The following is an 18,405-nucleotide window of genomic DNA, read 5'->3' as shown; positions in this document are numbered from 1 at the left end:
TGCCAAGAGTGGCTAACCCAGGTGGGCTTCTTGGAGGAAGTAGTATTCTGTTGGGGAAAAACAGGTCTTTCTGTGTCTGCCTTACCCCACCAGGACCCGGCTCAACACCAGGCCGTGCTGGCCACGGCCTTCCTGACACTCGCCGTGTTTGTGGCCATCTATGTGCTGGTATACGCCGAGTGCCTTGTCCGGCGGTGGCTCAGGGCGGTGGCACTGCTCACCTGGGCCTGCCTCATGACTCTGGGTTACGTGCTGGTATTTGATTCGCGGACGAAGGAGGCCTGTGCGTGGGAGCAGGTAACAGGGTGGGGGTCCCTGGTGTACGTGGGCCCTGGCTACTGCCAGCCCACTGCCCCCGCTGTGGACATCCGGTCCCTCACGGACCTGTGTGTTATACACGCTGGGCCTGCACAGCCGGCACAGGCTGTGGCTTGGTGTACCAGCCTGGGCCCTGGACTGCTTCTTTCCTGTCCATTTTCCATGCTGATGGGTGGAGGCTGGTGTGCTGGCCACAAAAGCCATATACTGTTCTTCAACTTCTAGCGCAACTTGCCCCAGTGGTGGGAGAGGGGAGAGAGAGAGAAAGCGAGAGCGAGCGAGAGCTCTCTGCACTGGCTTGTGTCCCATCCCCCATGACACTGACCTGGCCAGCAGTGGCATCATCTAAGCTGTGTAGTCCTAGGTGGATGAGGCTGGGCTAATGGTGGTGTAAAGGGGTGAGGGGATGCCCTCTGGACAGAGGGAGGGTAGAGCTGCCCATCGGTGGGCCCTGGGAGAGCCAAGCAGCCCCAGAGGGGGCACTCAGCCTATGGGAGCCTTGATTTCTGTGGCTCCTCTGTGGCTGAATGTAGCACTGCGCCCAGGGGTAGCTGTGAGGCTGGAGGTCCCTGCTGACAGCTCAGGTCTGCGGACAGCTGAGCTGAGCCTCCTGACCCTGTCCCCAGGTGCCCTTCTTCTTGTTCCTGGTCTTTGTGGTATACACGCTGCTGCCCTTCAGCATGCAGGCGGCCGTGGCTGTGGGGGTGATCTCCACTGCCTCCCACCTCCTGGTGGTTGGTGCTGTGAGGGAGGTCTTCACCAAGCCCAGCGCCCAGGTGGGGCTGCAGGTGAGAGATGCAGTGTGTAACGTGTGGTGGGCTGACGGGCTGAGCCTGAACTGTGGGGAGTGGGCTGGCTTGGCGGATGGGGTTGTGGTGCATCACCAGTGCCCCCCCCCCCCGGGGGGGTTCAGACCATATCTGTTCGGATGCCCACCCACAGCTTCTGGCCAACGCCATTATCTTCCTGTGTGGCAACCTCACGGGTGCCTTCCACAAGCACCAGCTGCAGGATGCCTCCCGGGACCTCTTCACCCACACGGTCAAGTGCATCCAGATCCGCCGGAAGCTGCGCATTGAGAAGCGCCAGCAGGTGAGGCCCTGGCTGCCACTCCATCACCCCTCTCTGCTGAGACTCCAGGGCACCTGGACATGTGGGAGGCCATGTGGCTAGCTAGGTTGGTGCGGACCAGAGAGCTGGGCAGAGCAGGAGAGGCGTGCCTGACTCTGCCCCACCCTCCCACTGCCAGGAGAACCTGCTACTGTCCGTGCTTCCTGCGCACATCTCCATGGGCATGAAACTGGCCATCATTGAGCGGCTCAAGGAGCACAGGGACCGTCGCTACCCGCCTGACAACAACTTCCACAGCCTGTATGTGAAGCGTCATCAGAATGTCAGGTGGGCCGCAGTCCTGCGTCCCTCTCCAGGGGTGGGCAGGTCAGCTCAGGGTTCTGATGTGAGGATGCTGGTGGGTGCAGCTTGGTGGGAGCAAGCCAGGCCCATCGGCAGAGAACCGTCCTTGTAGATGGCCTTAGATGGGGCACACGCTCTACCCCCCAACAAAGAGGTGGAACCCCCCACGCCTTTCCTCAGTCCCTGTGACAAGGGGGCTACTGGCTCTTCCCTGAATCCCTGACCCAAGTTAGGTGTCAGCTCCCTGGGACCTTGATCTGGGTGGCCAGTCACGGATGCTCCAGGGAGCTGCTTTAAATGACACCTCTGGGCTCCTTGGCCAGCCTTGCCCTCCCTGAGCCTCCATCTGCACATGTGGAGGATGGGACTATGCGAGTGCTGAGCTAGTTCCTATGTTTGTGCTGAAGGCAAGATTTTGGATGCAAAGCAGGAGGAGTGCTGAGCTGACTGTGAGAGCTCCAGCGAGGGGGTCGGGCGGGGTCTCAGGGCCGTGGGAATTTTGCTCCCTCCTGCATGGACATGGGGTCTGACAACCTGCCATACCTGCCCTGCCCTGCCTGCAGCATCCTCTATGCTGATATTGTGGGCTTCACGCGCCTGGCCAGCGACTGCTCCCCCAAGGAGCTGGTGGTGGTGCTCAACGAGCTCTTTGGCAAGTTTGACCAGATCGCCAAGGTGAGCCAACACTGCCTCCCTTCTGCCCAAGCCTTTCTAACACTCCACTCACTGGGCCTCTCCCCCCAGGGGTTCTGAGCCCAACACCATGCTGGGACCATGGCTGAACATGGGTCAGTGGCCAGGCGGCAAACACCGCAGGTACCAGCTGGCAGCTGAAATCCTGTATCCCCAGCACGGGAGGCTGAAGCAGGGGCCAGCAGTACCCAGCACTCGGGAGCCCAGTTAGGTCTGGAAGAAGCATAGATACCATGCCTGGCCTCACCACACTGTGCTGGCGGCAGGATGCCCGCATGTGTGTGCCCGCCGAAGTGGGAGAAACCTACAAGGGAGAGTGAAGGAGGAAGAGGAAGGGGAAGGGTGTTCCGGGAGGAGGTGTGGCTGCACGCTGCGGTTCTGTGTGTGCAGTGTGCCTGCAATGGGATGTAAGGGGGCAGCCCTGCCGTGAGGTTCCCCCATCCCCCATGCCCCCCAGCCCTTCCGCCAGGCCTGGGAGCGGGTCCTGGTGGCTGGTTCTGTAGAAGACAGCCCCTGGCCAGCCTATCCCACCTGTGTGTGTGTGGTGGGGGAAGCTGGTGATGAGCAAGTCGTGGAGTTGGGTGTTGGCCTGCGTGGTCACAGTTCGCTCCTCCCCGCTGACTGACCCCATTGGCTACTGCCTCACCCTGCAGGCCAACGAATGCATGCGGATCAAGATCCTGGGTGATTGCTACTACTGTGTGTCGGGCTTGCCTGTGTCCCTGCCCACCCACGCCCGGAACTGTGTGAAAATGGGGCTGGACATGTGCGAGGCCATCAAGTAGGTGCAGGGCGGACCTGGTGCTGGGTCCTGCCTCTCCAGGATGTGGTGGGGAATGCACTGTGCCCATCTTAGAGATGAGGAAAGTGAGGCTGGAGTGAGGGCTCCAGCCTGATCTGATATCCCTCCCTTTATGTCTGCCTGTGACTTTGAACCCCAGGCAGTGTGCCAGAGGCTCAAAGATGGGTGAAGGGGGTTAGATTGGGAGGTTGGATAGGGATGGTCTGGGAACTGAGGACCAAAGCTTTGGGCAGGCAGCAGGAGGACCTGCAGACTCCTGCCCAGTGGCACTCCTCTGCTCTCCGTGGCAAGGATCCTGGCTGGCATGGTTCACTCCTGGCCCTGTGGGTGGACCCGTGGGGCTGGCTGCTTCCTCATCCTTTGTCAGAGGGACTGAGAGGCCCTGTGTGCCTGTGTCCCGGTGAGCTCTAACTTGGGGTTCCTTGTGACCCCTGGGGCTCCTGTTGCCTAGGGTTAGCTCCAGGTTCTTGAGCATGTGGCATTTGGGTGCCTCCTGGGTCTTGGCATAGGCCTCAGTAGGGGTGCTGGGCAAGGATCCCCTAGTGGGGGATTTGTCCAAGCAGTGGGAATTCCTCCCTGCCTTGGGGATGGGGTGCACCTGCCTGTGCACCCCCCGGGATGTGGTAGGAGGTGGAGGAGGAGATGTTTGCTTGGGCTGGGCTGCCATACCTCTGCCCCCATCCCATGCTGCTCCTCAGGGTCCAAGGCGCCCCCTGCTGGCCTGGGCTGACAGGGCTGCTGTGCCCCAGGCAGGTCCGGGAGGCCACAGGTGTGGACATTAGCATGCGTGTGGGCATACACTCGGGAAATGTGCTGTGTGGTGTCATCGGGCTACGCAAGTGGCAGTATGATGTGTGGTCCCATGACGTGTCGCTGGCCAACAGGATGGAGGCGGCTGGAGTCCCAGGGTGAGTGTCGGTGGGCAGGGGTGTCGTCAGAGGCCAAGGGGCCGGGGTGAGCTTGGGTGTGCTTGAACTGCTGTTGGGGCAACTGTCCTGGGTCTGGACATGCTTGGCACTGTCTCCTGTGCACTTCGGAGTGGGCACTGGCACTATTTCTGACCTGGGGTCTCCTGCAGCCGGGTACACATCACAGAGGCGACCCTGAACCACCTGGACAAGGCGTACGAGGTGGAGGAGGGGCATGGGCAGCAGCGTGACCCCTACCTGAAGGAGATGAACATTCGCACCTACCTGGTCATCGATCCGCGGGTAGGAGGGCTCAGGTGGGGGGGGTGGGGCACAGGGGGTCTGGGTGGGAGTGAGCTCCCTAGCACCTGTCCCAGGCACTAGGCATTCCATGCTAGGCAATCAGGGTAATAGGTGGGCTGACCACCCTATAAGCTGCAGCTGCGGGGCGCTTTTTTACTCTGACCCTCATTGTTTTCCAGCTCCCAGATATACCGTGTTGAGGATGAGCCAGGGAGACCCCTGGGGGTCTTGGGCTCTGATAGCCCGGCTCTCATCAGGCCCCAGGGCAGGTGGGGTCTTCCTGGGCTAGGCTGGGGCTCCCTGGGCTGTCTGCTGCCTGCTCTGCACCAGCACAGGGCACACAGACAGAGGATGGCTCCGGGCTGCCCACCCACCCCTGCACAGCAGGCAGACAGACGTGGGGTGAATCATCTTTGGGGCTAGCTCAAGAATGCTGGCCGGCTCCCTCTCACTTCCCAGCCCGACTGCCTTGCTTCCAGGATGGGGCAGCGGGTGGGGGACCGGCCCTGAGTGGCCCAAGAGTCTGCTTTCCTGTCTTGGGCCCTCCCAGGCCTCTGCCCTCCACAGACCTCATCCTGCCCTGTCCCCCAGGGCCCACTCCACTCCAGGCACCCTCCATGCCAAGTTGGTATCTGGGAAAACCCCTCCTGGGTCTCTGTGGCCTAGATGCCTTGCTGTCTAGAATGAAATCCTCTCCCTACTCGGGGCCCCGCCCACGCTTGCAGCCCCTTCCCATGTACCTCTGCCCTGCTATGTCGGGCTCTGCCACCTGGATGCTCTTTGTCTGGAACCTTCCTTGCCATGTCCCAGGGACTCCCATCTATCCTCCTTGTCCCCTGTCACAGTAGACAGGCCCCCTTCTGCACCTTTGGCCCTGGAGCCAGTGCCCCAGTGGCTTTTCAATGAGTGCAGCAGAGTCCCGAACCAAAAGGCCACAGCTGCAAAGCCACCCCCGCACGGCTGCCAGAGGCCCAGGCCAAGCTGCGGATGCTGGACAGACTGGAATTCTCAGCGGAAAAAGAATGTGTTAGCCTGAGTGTCTCTGGACTCGTTTGATCCTGCAGCCTTGCCTCCAGTTGCTTGTCCACGCAGTTGCTACTTTGAAAGCTGGGTGGGACCTGTGCTCAGTCGTTTCCCCTGTGGTCTGGTCTTGCAGCCAGCAGATCCCTTGCAGGCCTTGCAGGAATCAGAGAGCTGGCTGCCTTGTATTCTTGCCACAGAGAGGTGTTTGGATTGTTTGTTTGTTTTAAAGATTTATTTAGTTGACAAAGAGAGTGATCTTCCATCTGTTAATCTGTTAGCTCGCTCCCCTAATGGTTACAACAGCCAGACCTGAGCCAGGAGCCAGGAACTCCATCTGGATCTCCCACGTGGGTGGCAGGGGCCCAGGAATCTGGGCCATCTTCTGTTGGATTGGAAGCAGAGCAGCTGGAATGTAGAATGTCACTGTTAAAGGCGGCAGTTTAATGCACTGTGCCGTATGCCTGCCCCTGCTGCGAGCAGGGGGCCTGCCCTTCCTGGTGGTGCAGCCTGCTCCCCAGGAGGCAGCTGTCTCTGGGGGCGTAGCTGTTGGCCATGTGGAGCTGCCGATGCCTATGGGGCTTCTTCCGAGGGGTCCCGACTGTGACCTACTCGGGGAGCTGTGTAGGTGTGGTTGCCAGCAGTGGAGAAGACAGGGACGTAGACCGGGAGAAGACAGGCTGATTCCACTTAGTGTGTGTGAACCAGGCACACTGATAAGGCTAAGGGTTTAAAAGTGTTTCTGTCCCAACACGATGTAGGGGCTAAGGGAGAGTGGCCTCTTGTGGTGTGGGAGTCAGTGTGTGTGATGTGAGTAGAGGGATGTGGGCAGGGGGGCAGATCGCAGAGGACAGGGGACAGGGGACTGCGTGTGCAGAGGCGGAGGTGGGAGAGGGAGACTTAGCTCATTGGAGATGGCCCAACTTGTCTCCACTGGCTTTGGGGTGGTCTCTTTTTCATTCCTGCTTGGCCCAGCCACGTGCGATGGGGGCAGGCTCTGACACACTAGTGGAGGAGGCGGGGCCTAGCTGGGCCATGGGAGACACAGGGCAGGTTGCCTGTGCCCAGGTTGGGGGGACCACATGACTGGAGCACCTTGGGATTGTCCTCCCAGCTGTCCTCCACAGCAGCAGGGTGTGTGTGTGGGGAGCAGGATGGGGGTGTTAACAGGTCCCAGGTCTCTGCAGTAATGGCAATGAGTGGCTGCTAGCCTCTCCCAGCCTGGGGCAGAGGCGGCCACTCAATGGCACCTTCTACCCCTTCACTGCAGGGGGCTGGCAGACTGAGAAGCCTACCCCCACCACACACACACACCCCGAGTTCCCGATGGGCCAGGTCGGGCCATGGCACAGCCCCTGTCTGTCCTGCCCGCAGAGCCAGCAGCCACCCCCACCCAGCCAGCAGCTGCCCAGGCCCAGAGGGGATGCAGCGCTGAAGATGCGAGCATCAGTCCGCATGACCCGCTACCTAGAGTCCTGGGGGGCAGCACGGCCCTTCGCTCACCTCAACCACCGTGAGAGTGTGAGCAGCGGTGAGACCCCCATCCTCAGAAGCCGGAGGCCCAAGGTACCCCAGCTCATGCACGGGGTGGAGGGCGGGCAGGGTCCTCCCCTTGGAACCTCACTCTGTCTAGCTGACTGGGATGGCACCTCCGGCACAAGGGCAGCTTCAGCGCTAGGTGCCCTGATACCTGGGCAGCCCCACTGGTGATAAACCTAGGGCGCATGTTGGGACCCAGCGTGCTGGGGGTGACCTCTGCTCCCCTTCTTTTCCAGGCTGTTCCTCTACGGCGACACCGGACCCCTGACAGGTATGTGCGTTACCCCCTCCTGGCCAAGTCCTGCTCCACATGCCACTGCCTCCAGGCAGGCTGCCATGTTTGACAGCTCCTTGAGGCCCAGCCCACTTGGCCGTGGCCTAACTGGCTCTTCTGGGATGGTGCTGAGCCCCTGTTGGGTACCTGCCCTGGGCTGGGGTTAGCGGGGCTGGGGCTGGGGGGGTGGTCTGGTCAGTGTTGAGGGCAATGCTGGGCCTCCATTTGCTCTCTCTGGGCCTTAGTAGGTTCCCCCGACCCCCTCTTCCTGCCCCCTGCCCTGAGCTACTTGGTAACCCCACTAATGAGAAGGCTCGGGATGATGTCGCTGGGGGGCTGTGGTTCTAGGAGCACATCCCCACGGGGGCGGGCAGACGACGACTCTTACGATGATGAGATGCTATATGCCATCGAGAGCCTCAGTTCCACCAGGTGAGACCCCCCGACTTCACCCCTCTCCACTCCACCCCACCCCAATCCTCTTCCCCACCTCTTATCCTCCCACCTTACTCCACCTTAATCCTTCTCTCCCCTCCCCTCTCCACCTTCTCCATCTCCCTCACCTCTCTCAGCCTCCCACCTCTCCCATCCATTCCATCCCCCCCAATCTCAACCCACTCCCTTCCATATCTTGAGTGGGGTCTTCCCTTTGGGTGGGCCTAGCCTTTTGCTCAAGCAGCCTCCCAGGAGGTAGCTCCTACTTCCAGCACCCCCTTTTACCCCGGCACTGTCACTTTCAGGCCCTGCTGTTCCAAGTCCGATGACTTCCACACCTTTGGGTCCATCTTCCTTGAGAAGAGCTTTGAACGAGAGGTGAGGGGATCAGGGCGGAGCCTTGGTGGCCTTGGCTAGGTGAGCTCCACTCAGCCTTGACTACACCCCACCCAGCCCTGACTAAGCTCCACCCAGCCCTGGCTAAACCCCACCCAGCCCTGGCTAAGCTCCACCCTGCCCTGGCTAAGCCCCACCCAGCCCTAGGTAAGCTCCACCCAGCCTTGGCTGAACTCTCTCAGAGAGCGATAGCAGAGTCCTCCCTCCTGGCTCACTTGGTTTGGGAGCAGCATCTGAAGTCAACAGTGCTGGCTTTGGGACTCCCAACCTGGGCATCAGCTTGTGGAAGGCCCTGTTTGTGCTGGCAGCAAGCAGCATTTTGGGATCACACTGTCACGGCTGGCCCAGGTGGCTGCCGCCACCCACTTCATCGCTAGAACGAGTGCCCCTCAGGGTGGCCCATGCAAGAAGGGGGTCATGGCCTCTGTGCTGTATCCTCAACTCCAGAGAGAAGGGGTTTCTAGGGGCGGGGGTTCCCAGGAAGACCAGCAGGTGGGCCCTCTGCTGGCATCTCACCTGTGCAGGAGGGGCTCAGGGGGCTGTGACCATTGGGACTGCTGCGGTGGAGGGGCTGCTGCCTCCTGCCAGCCCAGGCCCAGCTTACTTGTTGGTTTGAGGTGGGGACAGGCCCAACAGTAGTCTCAGGGACTCAGATGGTGAGGTGTGGGGGTGGGGGCATTTGTGTTTCAGAGACCTTGGAAAGAAGATGGTAAATGGGTATATGAGGGGGCATAAGACCTCTGGGAAGAGCATGCCATGTGAGGCTAGCTGTGGCTAGCGCCCATGGTGTCCATGAGGACCTGGGGACCGTAAGCCTTTCTTCTGCGTGCGTGTCCTTGAGGGCTCCCATCAGGTGGCTGGCTGACCAGCCCTCACTGCTGCTGTCACTCCTAGTACCGCCTGGCACCTGTGCCCCGGGCTCGCCGTGACTTTGCCTGTGCCGGCCTCATCTTTGTCTGCATCCTGCTCGTTCATGTCCTGGTGATGCCCAGGTGGGTAACATGGGAGGGGTGGTCCATTCAGCCCCTCTGGGGACCAGGCTGGCTGGGTGGCAGGAGCCACCGGACAGACAGTCTTCAGGGGCTGTGTGATGGGACTGGCAGGGGCCACTTCTGCTGGGGTTCAGTCTTTGGGCCAGGGGTTGCCAAATGCTCACTGTGGGAAGGGACTGTGGTGGGAGCCTGCCCCTTGGTCCCCCAGAACTTGAATTTCCTCTTCTGTAGGACGGTGGCCCTGGGTGTGTCCTTTGGGCTGGTTGCCTACCTGCTGGCAGTGGTGCTCGGCCTGTGCTTTGCCAGTGAGCTGTTGGTGAGTGGGGAGGACCCTGTCTCCCTGACCTCTGGGCCCCTGTGGGGGACTCCTCCCCAGCTGCTCTGGCCCCTGCCTGCCTCTCCTGCCTCCAGGCCGGCAGGGGGTGACTCTGGGTGACTGCCCCCACCTTGCTCCCCTCTTCCCCCACAGAAAGGCTGCCTGGCCCCCGGGACACGCCAAGCCATCTCAGAGAGGGTGGAGACGCAGCCCCTGCTGAGACTGACACTGACCGTGCTCACCATCGGCAGCCTCATCACTGTGGCTGTCATCACCCTGGTGGGTACTGACCGGGCTGGGCAGGCCAGGCCACAAGCCCCTTGGTGCTCAGCTGGGCAGAGGAGCTGGTCCTTGCCCTGGGAGCACTCTGGAGTCCAACTGTGGGAGGTGGAACTCTATGGGCGTCCCTAAATGGTCCTGTGCAGGCTTCGAGCTGCTTGTCATCTGGTCCCCATAACAATGGCTCTGGTATCCAGGTCGCTCACCTGATTAGATCCACAAGGATGTCCCATCCTGAGCTGCCAGCATGTTCTGGTGGCCGTTTCCTCTTCCTGGACCCCAAAGGGGGCCCAGCCAATGCCTGAGGTGGCTCTGGTACTCACTGATGTGATAGCAGCCCTGAGGCTGGGGAGTGGGGTGGGTGTTTTTATCCCACCCAGTTTTCTCTAGACTCCCTGTCCCACCTTCTCCCGGCATGCTGCCCTAAGGCCCGGCCATGACTGCTGGCTGTGCTGGCATTGTGCCTGCCACAGTGCCCCATCGCCAGAACAGCCTCACAGGGAAACTTTCTCCCCCTGCAGCCCCTGACACCTAGCCCAGCCTCAGGGCTGCCTGTTGGCAACGAGACGAGCCCAGCGAACCTGAGCAGCAAGGATAGGACCCTATGCCAGGTCTTGCAGGTGAGTGGCCCCGTGGTGGCTGGCTCAGCCTCCAGGGCCCCTGCAAGGCGAGTGACACCTGCTGGGCTGGTGTGGATGCTGGGTCCCGGGGACCATGTGGCTAGAGGAGCCAAGTGCACCCCCAGCAGCTTCTGCTGCTTCCTTCATGGCTGCCCTTATCATCACTCTTTTATTGATGAGGAAGCCTGGTTCCTGACTACGTGGGTGGCGGAGCCAAGCCCAGGTTGCTGGCAGCCAAAGCAGAAGCTGCTTGTCTAGGCCTGGCAGGGTCCTGATGTGCAGCGTGGGGGCTGTGTGACCTCAGGGCCAGCGGGCACCTCTCAGCTGGCCTCCGGTGGGTTCAAGGGTCCTGGGCAGGGAGCTGATGGGGCAGTGGAACCAAGGCATAATGGAGGCAGGAGTTGTCCCCAAGAATCTGTGTTGTGGGCAGGTGGAGTGGGGCAGGGCTGCTGGAGAGAAAGGTGAGCTCTCTGCTAGAAGGCACTGGGGAGCCACAGCAGGATCCTGAGCTGGAGGGTCCCTTTGTGTGTGTGTGTGTGTGTGTGCGCGCGTGCCTGCATGCGCACAGGGGTGCAGGGCAGCCTCACTGGTGGGAGAGCAGCCGTTCCCACATGCACCTTTGTCTACCAGAGCCCATGCAGCATGTTCAGTTTTTATTTGCTGCATTTGTTTGCTGCTCTGTGTGCTGGGGGTCAGTGAAGTGTGGGGGGTGCAGCTCCCTCCTCACTGCTGCTTATCCTGGTCACCCCTCTCTTCTTCCTGTCCCCTCCCTGTGTGCCTAGTATTATACCTGCACGTGCATCCTGGGCTTCGTGGCCTGCTCCGTCTTCCTGCGGATGAGTCTGGAGTTGAAGGTCTTGCTGCTGACAGTGGCCCTGGTGGCCTACCTGCTGCTCTTCAACCTCCCCTCCCACCTCTCCCTCTGGTGGCAGCAGGACTGCTGTGGTTCGGGCCTGGGCAACCTCACCCAGCCCAACGGTACCCTCAGGTAGGCCCCACGCGGTGCCCCATATGGCAGCTTTAGTCTGTTCACCTCATGGGTTTCTGTGTGACTGGGCCACAGTCCGGGTTTCCAGCCTCAGGGCTGAGGTGGCTGGCTCATGGGCAGTCTCTGAGACAAGCTGGTTCTAGAATAAGCATGGGCTGGCCAGACAGGGCGACTTTGGCTTCTCCTCTAACTTGGTCCTTCTTCCCGAGCTGGGCAAGAACAGATGCCCCTGCTGTCTACCTGAACAGGGGCAACCCCCGAGGCTGGGGGGAGGCATGGTTCTAGAAACTGTGGCCTGAGCAAAGGGGCTTGGCTCCCTCTAAGTAAAAGGCTAGTGGCTTGGGGACCTGCAGGGCTGCTGGTTCCCGAATACCTCCTGGCCCCTCCATACTGGCTGACCCTTGTCCTTCATGTGGGGGGCGTTCCGGTGTAAACTCAGAGGGGACATTCCAGCTCAGCCCCCACCCCAACCCCCTGCTACCCTCCTGGCCTCTTCCAGCCAAAGTGGTCCTGCTTAGTCTGTCCTATGGAAACAGGTCCCCTCCTCTGCCCACCCACAGTCAGCACCTGTGTGGGGGTGGGGCTGACCCCTGCCCCTCTTCACCCCCAGCAGCACCTCCAGCTGTCCTTGGGATCTGAAGATCATGATCAATTTCTACCTGATCCTGTTTTATGTGACTCTGGTCATGCTCTCCAGACAGGTACACACATGCCCCCCCCACCCCAGGCAGCTCTGCCTGTTCACCCCACTCTGCCCGGGTTGGCAGCTAGAGTGGGGTGCATGGGGAGCTCGCATTGCAGGCAGCATGGAGGGCTGCAGAGTTGCCTGAGCCAGTGGGGAGATGTGCCCTTAGCGGGGGCACACGGTGCACAGCCTGAGGAGCTCCGATCCCCGAGGGTGGGGTGTGGCTGTGCCCTCTGGCCCCTCCGGCCCCTCGGATGGGCTCGCTGCCCCTGGGTCTGGACACTGGGGTTTCCCATGGGTGCAGATCGACTATTACTGCCGCCTGGACTGTCTGTGGAAGAAGAAGTTCAGGACAGAGCAGGAGGAGTTCGAGACCATGGAGAACGTGAACCGCCTCCTCCTGGAGAACGTCCTGCCGGCGCACGTGGCTGCGCACTTCATTGGGGACAAACTCAACGAGGTGGGCAGGGGAGACTGAAGGCACTGGCGTGCAGGTGGGGAGCTGCAACGTGCTGTGGCCCCTCCCCAGGGCTTGGCCCCACTTGTGTGCCCGGGCGGGAGACTGTGTGGGCATTAGCTGTTTAAGGACACGGGCTTGGATTCAGAGACCTGGATGAGATCCCAGCCTTCCCTGGGTGTTGATGTTTACACCTGAGAGATGGGTGTGCAGTGGTCCCCTTGTGGGACTGTGGCAGGAGGAGGGGTGTAATGTGTGTTCAGATGCTGGTAACTGGACAGGGCACACTGGGACAAGCATCTGAGGCCCCGTCAGCTGTGGCAGGGAGGCCTGGGGCTGTACTTCTTACCTCTCACTGTCCTCCCCAGCTAGGCAACAAACACCCACGGGCTTAACTGAGCACAGTCCCCTCTGAGCCTGATGCGCTCCCATCTTAGCTCCTGTCCCCGGAGGCAAGGTGGCCATGGGACCCCCATGTCCTCCCTGCCCCATCCAGGACTGGTACCATCAGTCCTACGACTGCGTCTGTGTCATGTTTGCATCTGTGCCGGACTTCAAAGTGTTCTATACTGAGTGTGACGTCAACAAGGAAGGGCTGGAGTGTCTGCGGCTGCTCAATGAGATCATCGCCGACTTCGATGAGGTACGGGCTGGCAGGGCAGGGGCGGCCTGCGCCCCAAGCAGGTAGCGTCCGCTAGTGGGCAGTGAGGCCAGGCATTCCACAAGGAGTAAATGGTATTGTCCTCCTGCTGCCCCGTGGGATCTGTGAGGGGCTGCTTGCTGAAATCAGTTCTGTGTATACTGCTAGAGATGCAGCACCCACCTTCCTGGACACGATGCTGGGCTGTCGGCTTCTTCCAAAGGCAGAGCGAGAGGATGAGGGAGGTGGCACGGGTGCCCAGAGGTCCCGTCTTTGGTGTTCTTAGCAGGAACCCAGGACGTAGGGATGGCAGGACCACACATAAGACAGAGGTGGGGAGGTGGCACCTGCTCTGTTCCTTATAATCAGGACACACAGGCCTGCCCCACAGCTGTGCCTCTGCCCCTCACTCTGCTGCCCTCTGCCCCCAGCTGCTGCTGAAGCCCAAGTTCAGTGGCGTGGAGAAGATCAAGACCATTGGCAGCACGTACATGGCGGCTGCAGGGCTCAGCGTCACCTCAGGCCACGAGAACCAGGTACTGAGACTGCACACCCAGGGACACCCAGGACGGTTTCTGGAGCTGTCCCCTCCGGTAAAGGGCGCTTCACCTGTCCTGAGCGAGGGCAGAGGCTAGTGTATGGCTCAGCCTGCACACCCTAGGAGGTGGCCAACCTCAAGGGGGTGCTGGTGGATCCCCCTCCAAGGTCCCCACCCATGCCTGGCCCCAGTGGCGGCGGCCGTAGCTCTGACACACCCTGGGGCCATGTCCCGCAGGACGTGGAGCGGCAGCATGCCCACATCGGCGTCATGGTGGAGTTCAGCATGGCCTTGATGAGCAAGCTGGACGGCATCAACCGGCACTCCTTCAACTCCTTCCGCCTGCGAGTTGGTGAGGCTGCCCAGGCACACCCACCTGTGGTAGCGAGGCTGGGTTCTGCCGGCCTCCAAGCCAAGTGCAAGGAAACCCGTCTAACAGGCCTAACAGAGCCTAGCATTCTGTTCCTTTCGGGGGAACCTTGAGGGAAAACTCATTCCTGGCTGGGAATAGGGACCTACCATCCACTAGGATTACAGCCTCTTGGCTGAGCCTCTGGGTCCTGGTAGCTGAAGGGACAAGGGTCTGCTTAGCCTTTGATGAAAGGCTATTAGCTGGCACCAAGCAGTGTTAGCATCGATCCCTGTGGTTGGAGGCCGTCTCTCCAGATGCCCTCTCCTGCTGCAGTCGGGGCAGCTGGGCACCTGGGGCCTGCTCTCCATGGTTGAGGGCTGGACTGGGGCCCCCTCACTGTACATGCTCTGGACATGCCAACTGCGTGCATGATCTTCCTCAGGCATAAACCACGGGCCCGTAATTGCTGGCGTGATTGGGGCACGGAAACCTCAGTACGACATCTGGGGCAACACAGTCAATGTGGCCAGCCGAATGGAGAGCACTGGAGAGCTGGGCAAAATCCAGGTACTGCCTGGGGAAGCTCCCGTGCAAGGGGAACGCAGTGGCGCGGAGGTGCGGCTGCCCGGCCCCAGGCGTCTCTCCTGTTCCTGAGGATGCCTGTCCTCCCTTTCAGGTGACTGAAGAGACCTGCACCATCCTCCAGGGACTAGGCTACTCCTGCGAGTGCCGGGGGCTCATCAACGTCAAAGGCAAAGGTGAACTGAGGACTTATTTTGTCTGTACAGACACTGCCAAGGTTCAAGGGCTCGGACTGAACTGAGGGCTCTGGTAGGTTCAGGATGCGCTGGGGAGCCGCCTTCCTCTCTCCAGCCAGCTGAGAAGCCCGGCTCCTGCCAGGCAGAGGGAATCATCCCAAGGCTCCGGCCAGACACCTCCTGCCAGGTGGCTGTGTGTGGCCTGTGTGGATGTGCACGACAGCACTTCTCAGATGTGTATGCCAGATCCTGGCCAAAGTGGCCCTGAGCCACACCACCGTGCCGGCCAGGACTCGGTGCTATGGGCATGCCAGGACAGGTGCGACCTGGTGACTTGGAAATCTCTGTTCCCAAGGTGTGTGGAGGTGATTTTAGAGCCCAACTGAAGAGAGACCCTCCCTGGGGCAGCCTGTGCGCATGCCTGAGGAAGACTGGCTTTTCCTAGAGGAGGAGCAGGCCTAAGGCAAGGTGCCTGCCATGCCTGGCCCAAGGGCCCCTTCTCCCCAGGGGGACAGCTGCACTGTGTGATCACCAAGGCCTCCTGGCCAATGTAGCCGAGAAAGGAAGAGGAAAAAACGCCCTGTGACTGACACTGGTGACTCCTTGCCATCTTTGACGTGCGGCTGTTTTAAAGGGCTACATTATAATGGGGTTTTTATTCTTCCACATACTTCTTTGATGCGCTCTTCGCGCCAGCATATTCGTGGTCCTGTTAGGCACTGACATTTGAGGAGGGCTGCCATCCAGTGCTGGCTCATGGGCTTACCCTGCGGGGCTCAGCATCCTGAGCAACATGCAGCACGGGAGCAGTGTGGGACATGTGACCTTCAGTCGGGCACCTCTGCTGCGAGCACGTGGGATGGTGGTCACTAAGCTGAGCCTAGGACACAGTGGACAGCTCTCAGCAGCCCTCCTCCCACCCCAACTGCCCGCGTGGCATGTGGTTCTGCATGCTCCCTGGCAACTTGAACTTGGTCTTCCTTTTATGGGGAAGGAATGGAGCTTGTATACAGAGACGGCCGGCGGCCTGTAGCTCCCCTGACCCTGATTCTGGCACTTGCAGGTGTGGAGCTGCTGAAGTGTGGGGGTGCCAGCCTTCACACAGCTGGAGGTTGCTCTCCCCAGAGGGAATGCTGGGCTGACAGACCCCAGCTGGCTGCTGCCACAACCTGCCACTTCCTTTTCTTAGCTACTCCAAGGTCTCACAGCTGGGGCCCCCAGGCTTCCAAGAACTGTCACCATGCAGCAGCGGTTCTTGGCTACAAGTCTCCCATGCACCCCCAAAGTGTGCAGAGAATCCTGCACACAGGAACTGACACACAGCCTGTTGCTTGTGTGGTGTCCTGTTGGTGCTGGGTAGGCAGGGGCTGCTCTGATGAGGTGTGTGCAAGTGGGGTCTGTATGACCACATTAGAAGAACCCATTAATAAGGTATTATATGGGGCCAGGCGCGGTGGCCTAGCAGCTAAAAGTCCTCGCCTTGAACGGGCCGGGATTCCATATGGGCATTGGTTCTAATCCTGGCAGCTCCACTTCCCATCCAGCTCCCTGCTTGTGGCCTGGGAAAGCAGTCGAGGATGGCCCAAAGCCTTGGGACCCTGCACCCATGTGGGAGACCTGGAGGAAGTTCCTGGCTCCTGGCTCCGAATAGGTAAAGCACTGATCACTGTGGCCATTTGGGGAGTGAATCATCAGACGGAAGATCTTTCTCTCTGCCTCTCCTCCTCTCTGTATATCTGACTTTGTAATAAAATAAATAAATAAATAAAAAGGTATTGTATGGCACAAATGGCAGTAAGGGAAATGAGCTTTGCTTAAATTGCCATTTTGATTTCAAGTCTGCTTTTCACATAAAGAGCTGGGTTTAGGCAAGTTCTGTACTGAAATCTGTTGTGACAATCTAGCAGGGAACAGGGCCGGGAGTGTCCCTGTTATTGACAGTCATTCTGGGACGACTGCGTTTCTTTCCTGTAGCTGTCAACTGCAACAACCAAAACCCAACTGAGAGTCTCAAAAGTCACTGCTTTTCTACATTTCCAAAGAAAGCATTATACTCAAGTAAGGACTGTCCTGGTTTAGTGTTCCAGGCATAGGCCCCAGGTCTATAACTGACCCTAACAGGTGTCTCTCCTGCTCTTTTCTAACTGACCTGCTGATGTTTTCTGGTTTACCTGACAGGCAGAAGACCCCCCACCGCACACTGTATGTTACCAGGGTGATGTACAGTAACATGCTTGGGCAAGGTACATGCAAATAACTATGGTTTATTCTACATAGGGAATATTTATAGATCTGTAACATTTATTTCAAAATGTTTTGTTGTGTTTTTATAAACTGCCGATGTTCATAGCTGCTTTTGAAACATTAAATTAACAATGGAGAACACCTGTGTGTCCTAAGGGATCCAGAAATTACCCGAGTCGGGTAATCTGAAACTGAATAATTGTTGTCTCAACTGTCTGTAGAAATGAAAGTTATACTCTAAAAAGACTTGATAGAAACACCTGAGCTGGCATTCTGACTTCACACACGGATGGAGGCAGGTTTCTGAAAGGGAAGATCACCTTGGTGTCTTTGGGGAGTGTCAGTCTTCCCTTCACTGGTTCTTAGCATTCACCGTGGAAGGCACCACCCCTTGGCCTCCCGCCTCGGGAGGTCGCCAGCTTCTGAAGCAGGTTCTGTATACTGAGCCAGGCCATGGAGCCGGCCCTCCCGACAGCCCCGAGGCTGCAGTCGGGGGGATCCCTCTCCCGGCCTCCTCCTCCACCAGCAACTACACTGCTCAGACACTGCCACTTTTCCGGTCAAAGCAGTGGGCCTGAAGGCAGCTGATTCCCTGGCCTCCCTCTGCTATAATTCAAATACAGGGAAAAAACCACCACCACCAAACATGCTACGTGCTGTCAAACTCCATCTATGCCTTTTTTTCCCCCTGTGACAAGGGTATCAGGGAGGCACTTAGTTTCCCTGGGGTTTAGAATTACTAAGTTGTAAAACTATGAGGGGCTAGTGTTGTGGAGCAGTGCATCAAGCTTCCGCCTATGATGTCAACAGCCCATTATCAGAGTGCTGGTTTGAGTCCTAGGTGCTCTGCTTCCAACTTGGCTTCCTGCTCATGGCCTGGGAAGGCAATAGAGCATGGTCCAAGCTCTTGGGACCCTACCTTATGGGTGAGACTTCCAGGCTACTAGCTAGTCTGACCCAGGAACGGATGTTGTGGTATCTGAAGAGTAAACCAGTGGATGGAAGATGTGTGTCTGCCTATCTCTCTGTCAAAGTAATCTTAAAAAAATTCATATTTACTATTTTTTAAAGATTATTTATTTGGAAGTCAGGATCACAGGGACAGGAGAAGAGACAGATTTTCCATTGCTGGTTCACTCCCCAGATGGCAGCGAGGACCAGGGCTGAGCCAAACTGAAGCCAGGAGCTTTTCCAAGATTTCCCACATAGCAGCAGGGGCCCAAGTGCCTAGGACATCCTTGGTTGCTTTTTCCAGGCAGCTAGCAGGGAGCTGGATGGGAAGTGCAGCACTAGGACATGAGGCAGCACTCAGAGGGGATGCCAGCATTGGGGGCAGCAGCTCTGCTTGCTATGCCAGCCCCTCAGATAAATCTCAGTGAGGAACATGGGGGGGCATCTGTTTTTCTGGTGCAGCCCAGAGGATCTCATGAGAAGA

General features: G+C 59.1%; 1 protein-coding gene across 5 annotated transcripts in view; it reads left to right on the top strand.

Moving 5' to 3' along the window:
* The window catches only part of ADCY7 (adenylate cyclase 7), a 54,350-nt gene extending 39,312 nt beyond the window's left edge, over window positions 1-15,038 (top strand). For 2 of the 5 annotated variants that reach the window (XM_058674024.1, XM_058674023.1), the window contains exons 3-26: window positions 94-297; window positions 945-1,106; window positions 1,261-1,410; window positions 1,568-1,716; window positions 2,295-2,406; window positions 3,078-3,205; window positions 3,976-4,134; window positions 4,305-4,437; window positions 6,832-7,023; window positions 7,233-7,267; window positions 7,619-7,702; window positions 8,011-8,083; window positions 8,996-9,093; window positions 9,325-9,409; window positions 9,563-9,688; window positions 10,210-10,308; window positions 11,091-11,296; window positions 11,907-11,997; window positions 12,286-12,441; window positions 12,935-13,081; window positions 13,510-13,614; window positions 13,854-13,968; window positions 14,411-14,535; window positions 14,645-15,038. In XM_058674024.1, the coding sequence (XP_058530007.1) occupies window positions 94-297; window positions 945-1,106; window positions 1,261-1,410; window positions 1,568-1,716; window positions 2,295-2,406; window positions 3,078-3,205; window positions 3,976-4,134; window positions 4,305-4,437; window positions 6,832-7,023; window positions 7,233-7,267; window positions 7,619-7,702; window positions 8,011-8,083; window positions 8,996-9,093; window positions 9,325-9,409; window positions 9,563-9,688; window positions 10,210-10,308; window positions 11,091-11,296; window positions 11,907-11,997; window positions 12,286-12,441; window positions 12,935-13,081; window positions 13,510-13,614; window positions 13,854-13,968; window positions 14,411-14,535; window positions 14,645-14,791 (3,081 nt within the window). In that variant the 3' untranslated portion in view covers window positions 14,792-15,038. Of the gene's footprint in view, window positions 1-93; window positions 298-944; window positions 1,107-1,260; window positions 1,411-1,567; window positions 1,717-2,294; window positions 2,407-3,077; window positions 3,206-3,975; window positions 4,135-4,304; window positions 4,438-6,831; window positions 7,024-7,232; window positions 7,268-7,618; window positions 7,703-8,010; window positions 8,084-8,995; window positions 9,094-9,324; window positions 9,410-9,562; window positions 9,689-10,209; window positions 10,309-11,090; window positions 11,297-11,906; window positions 11,998-12,285; window positions 12,442-12,934; window positions 13,082-13,509; window positions 13,615-13,853; window positions 13,969-14,410; window positions 14,536-14,644 lie in introns of those variants that run through there. The other 3 variants (XM_058674026.1, XM_058674025.1, XM_058674028.1) reach the window with 3 other exon arrangements.
* The last annotated feature ends 3,367 nt before the right edge of the window (window positions 15,039-18,405 follow it).

This window comes from Ochotona princeps, chromosome 16 (assembly GCF_030435755.1).
Source record: "Ochotona princeps isolate mOchPri1 chromosome 16, mOchPri1.hap1, whole genome shotgun sequence".
Lineage (NCBI taxonomy): Eukaryota > Metazoa > Chordata > Mammalia > Lagomorpha > Ochotonidae > Ochotona > Ochotona princeps.
This window is presented reverse-complemented; position numbering and strand designations above follow the sequence as displayed.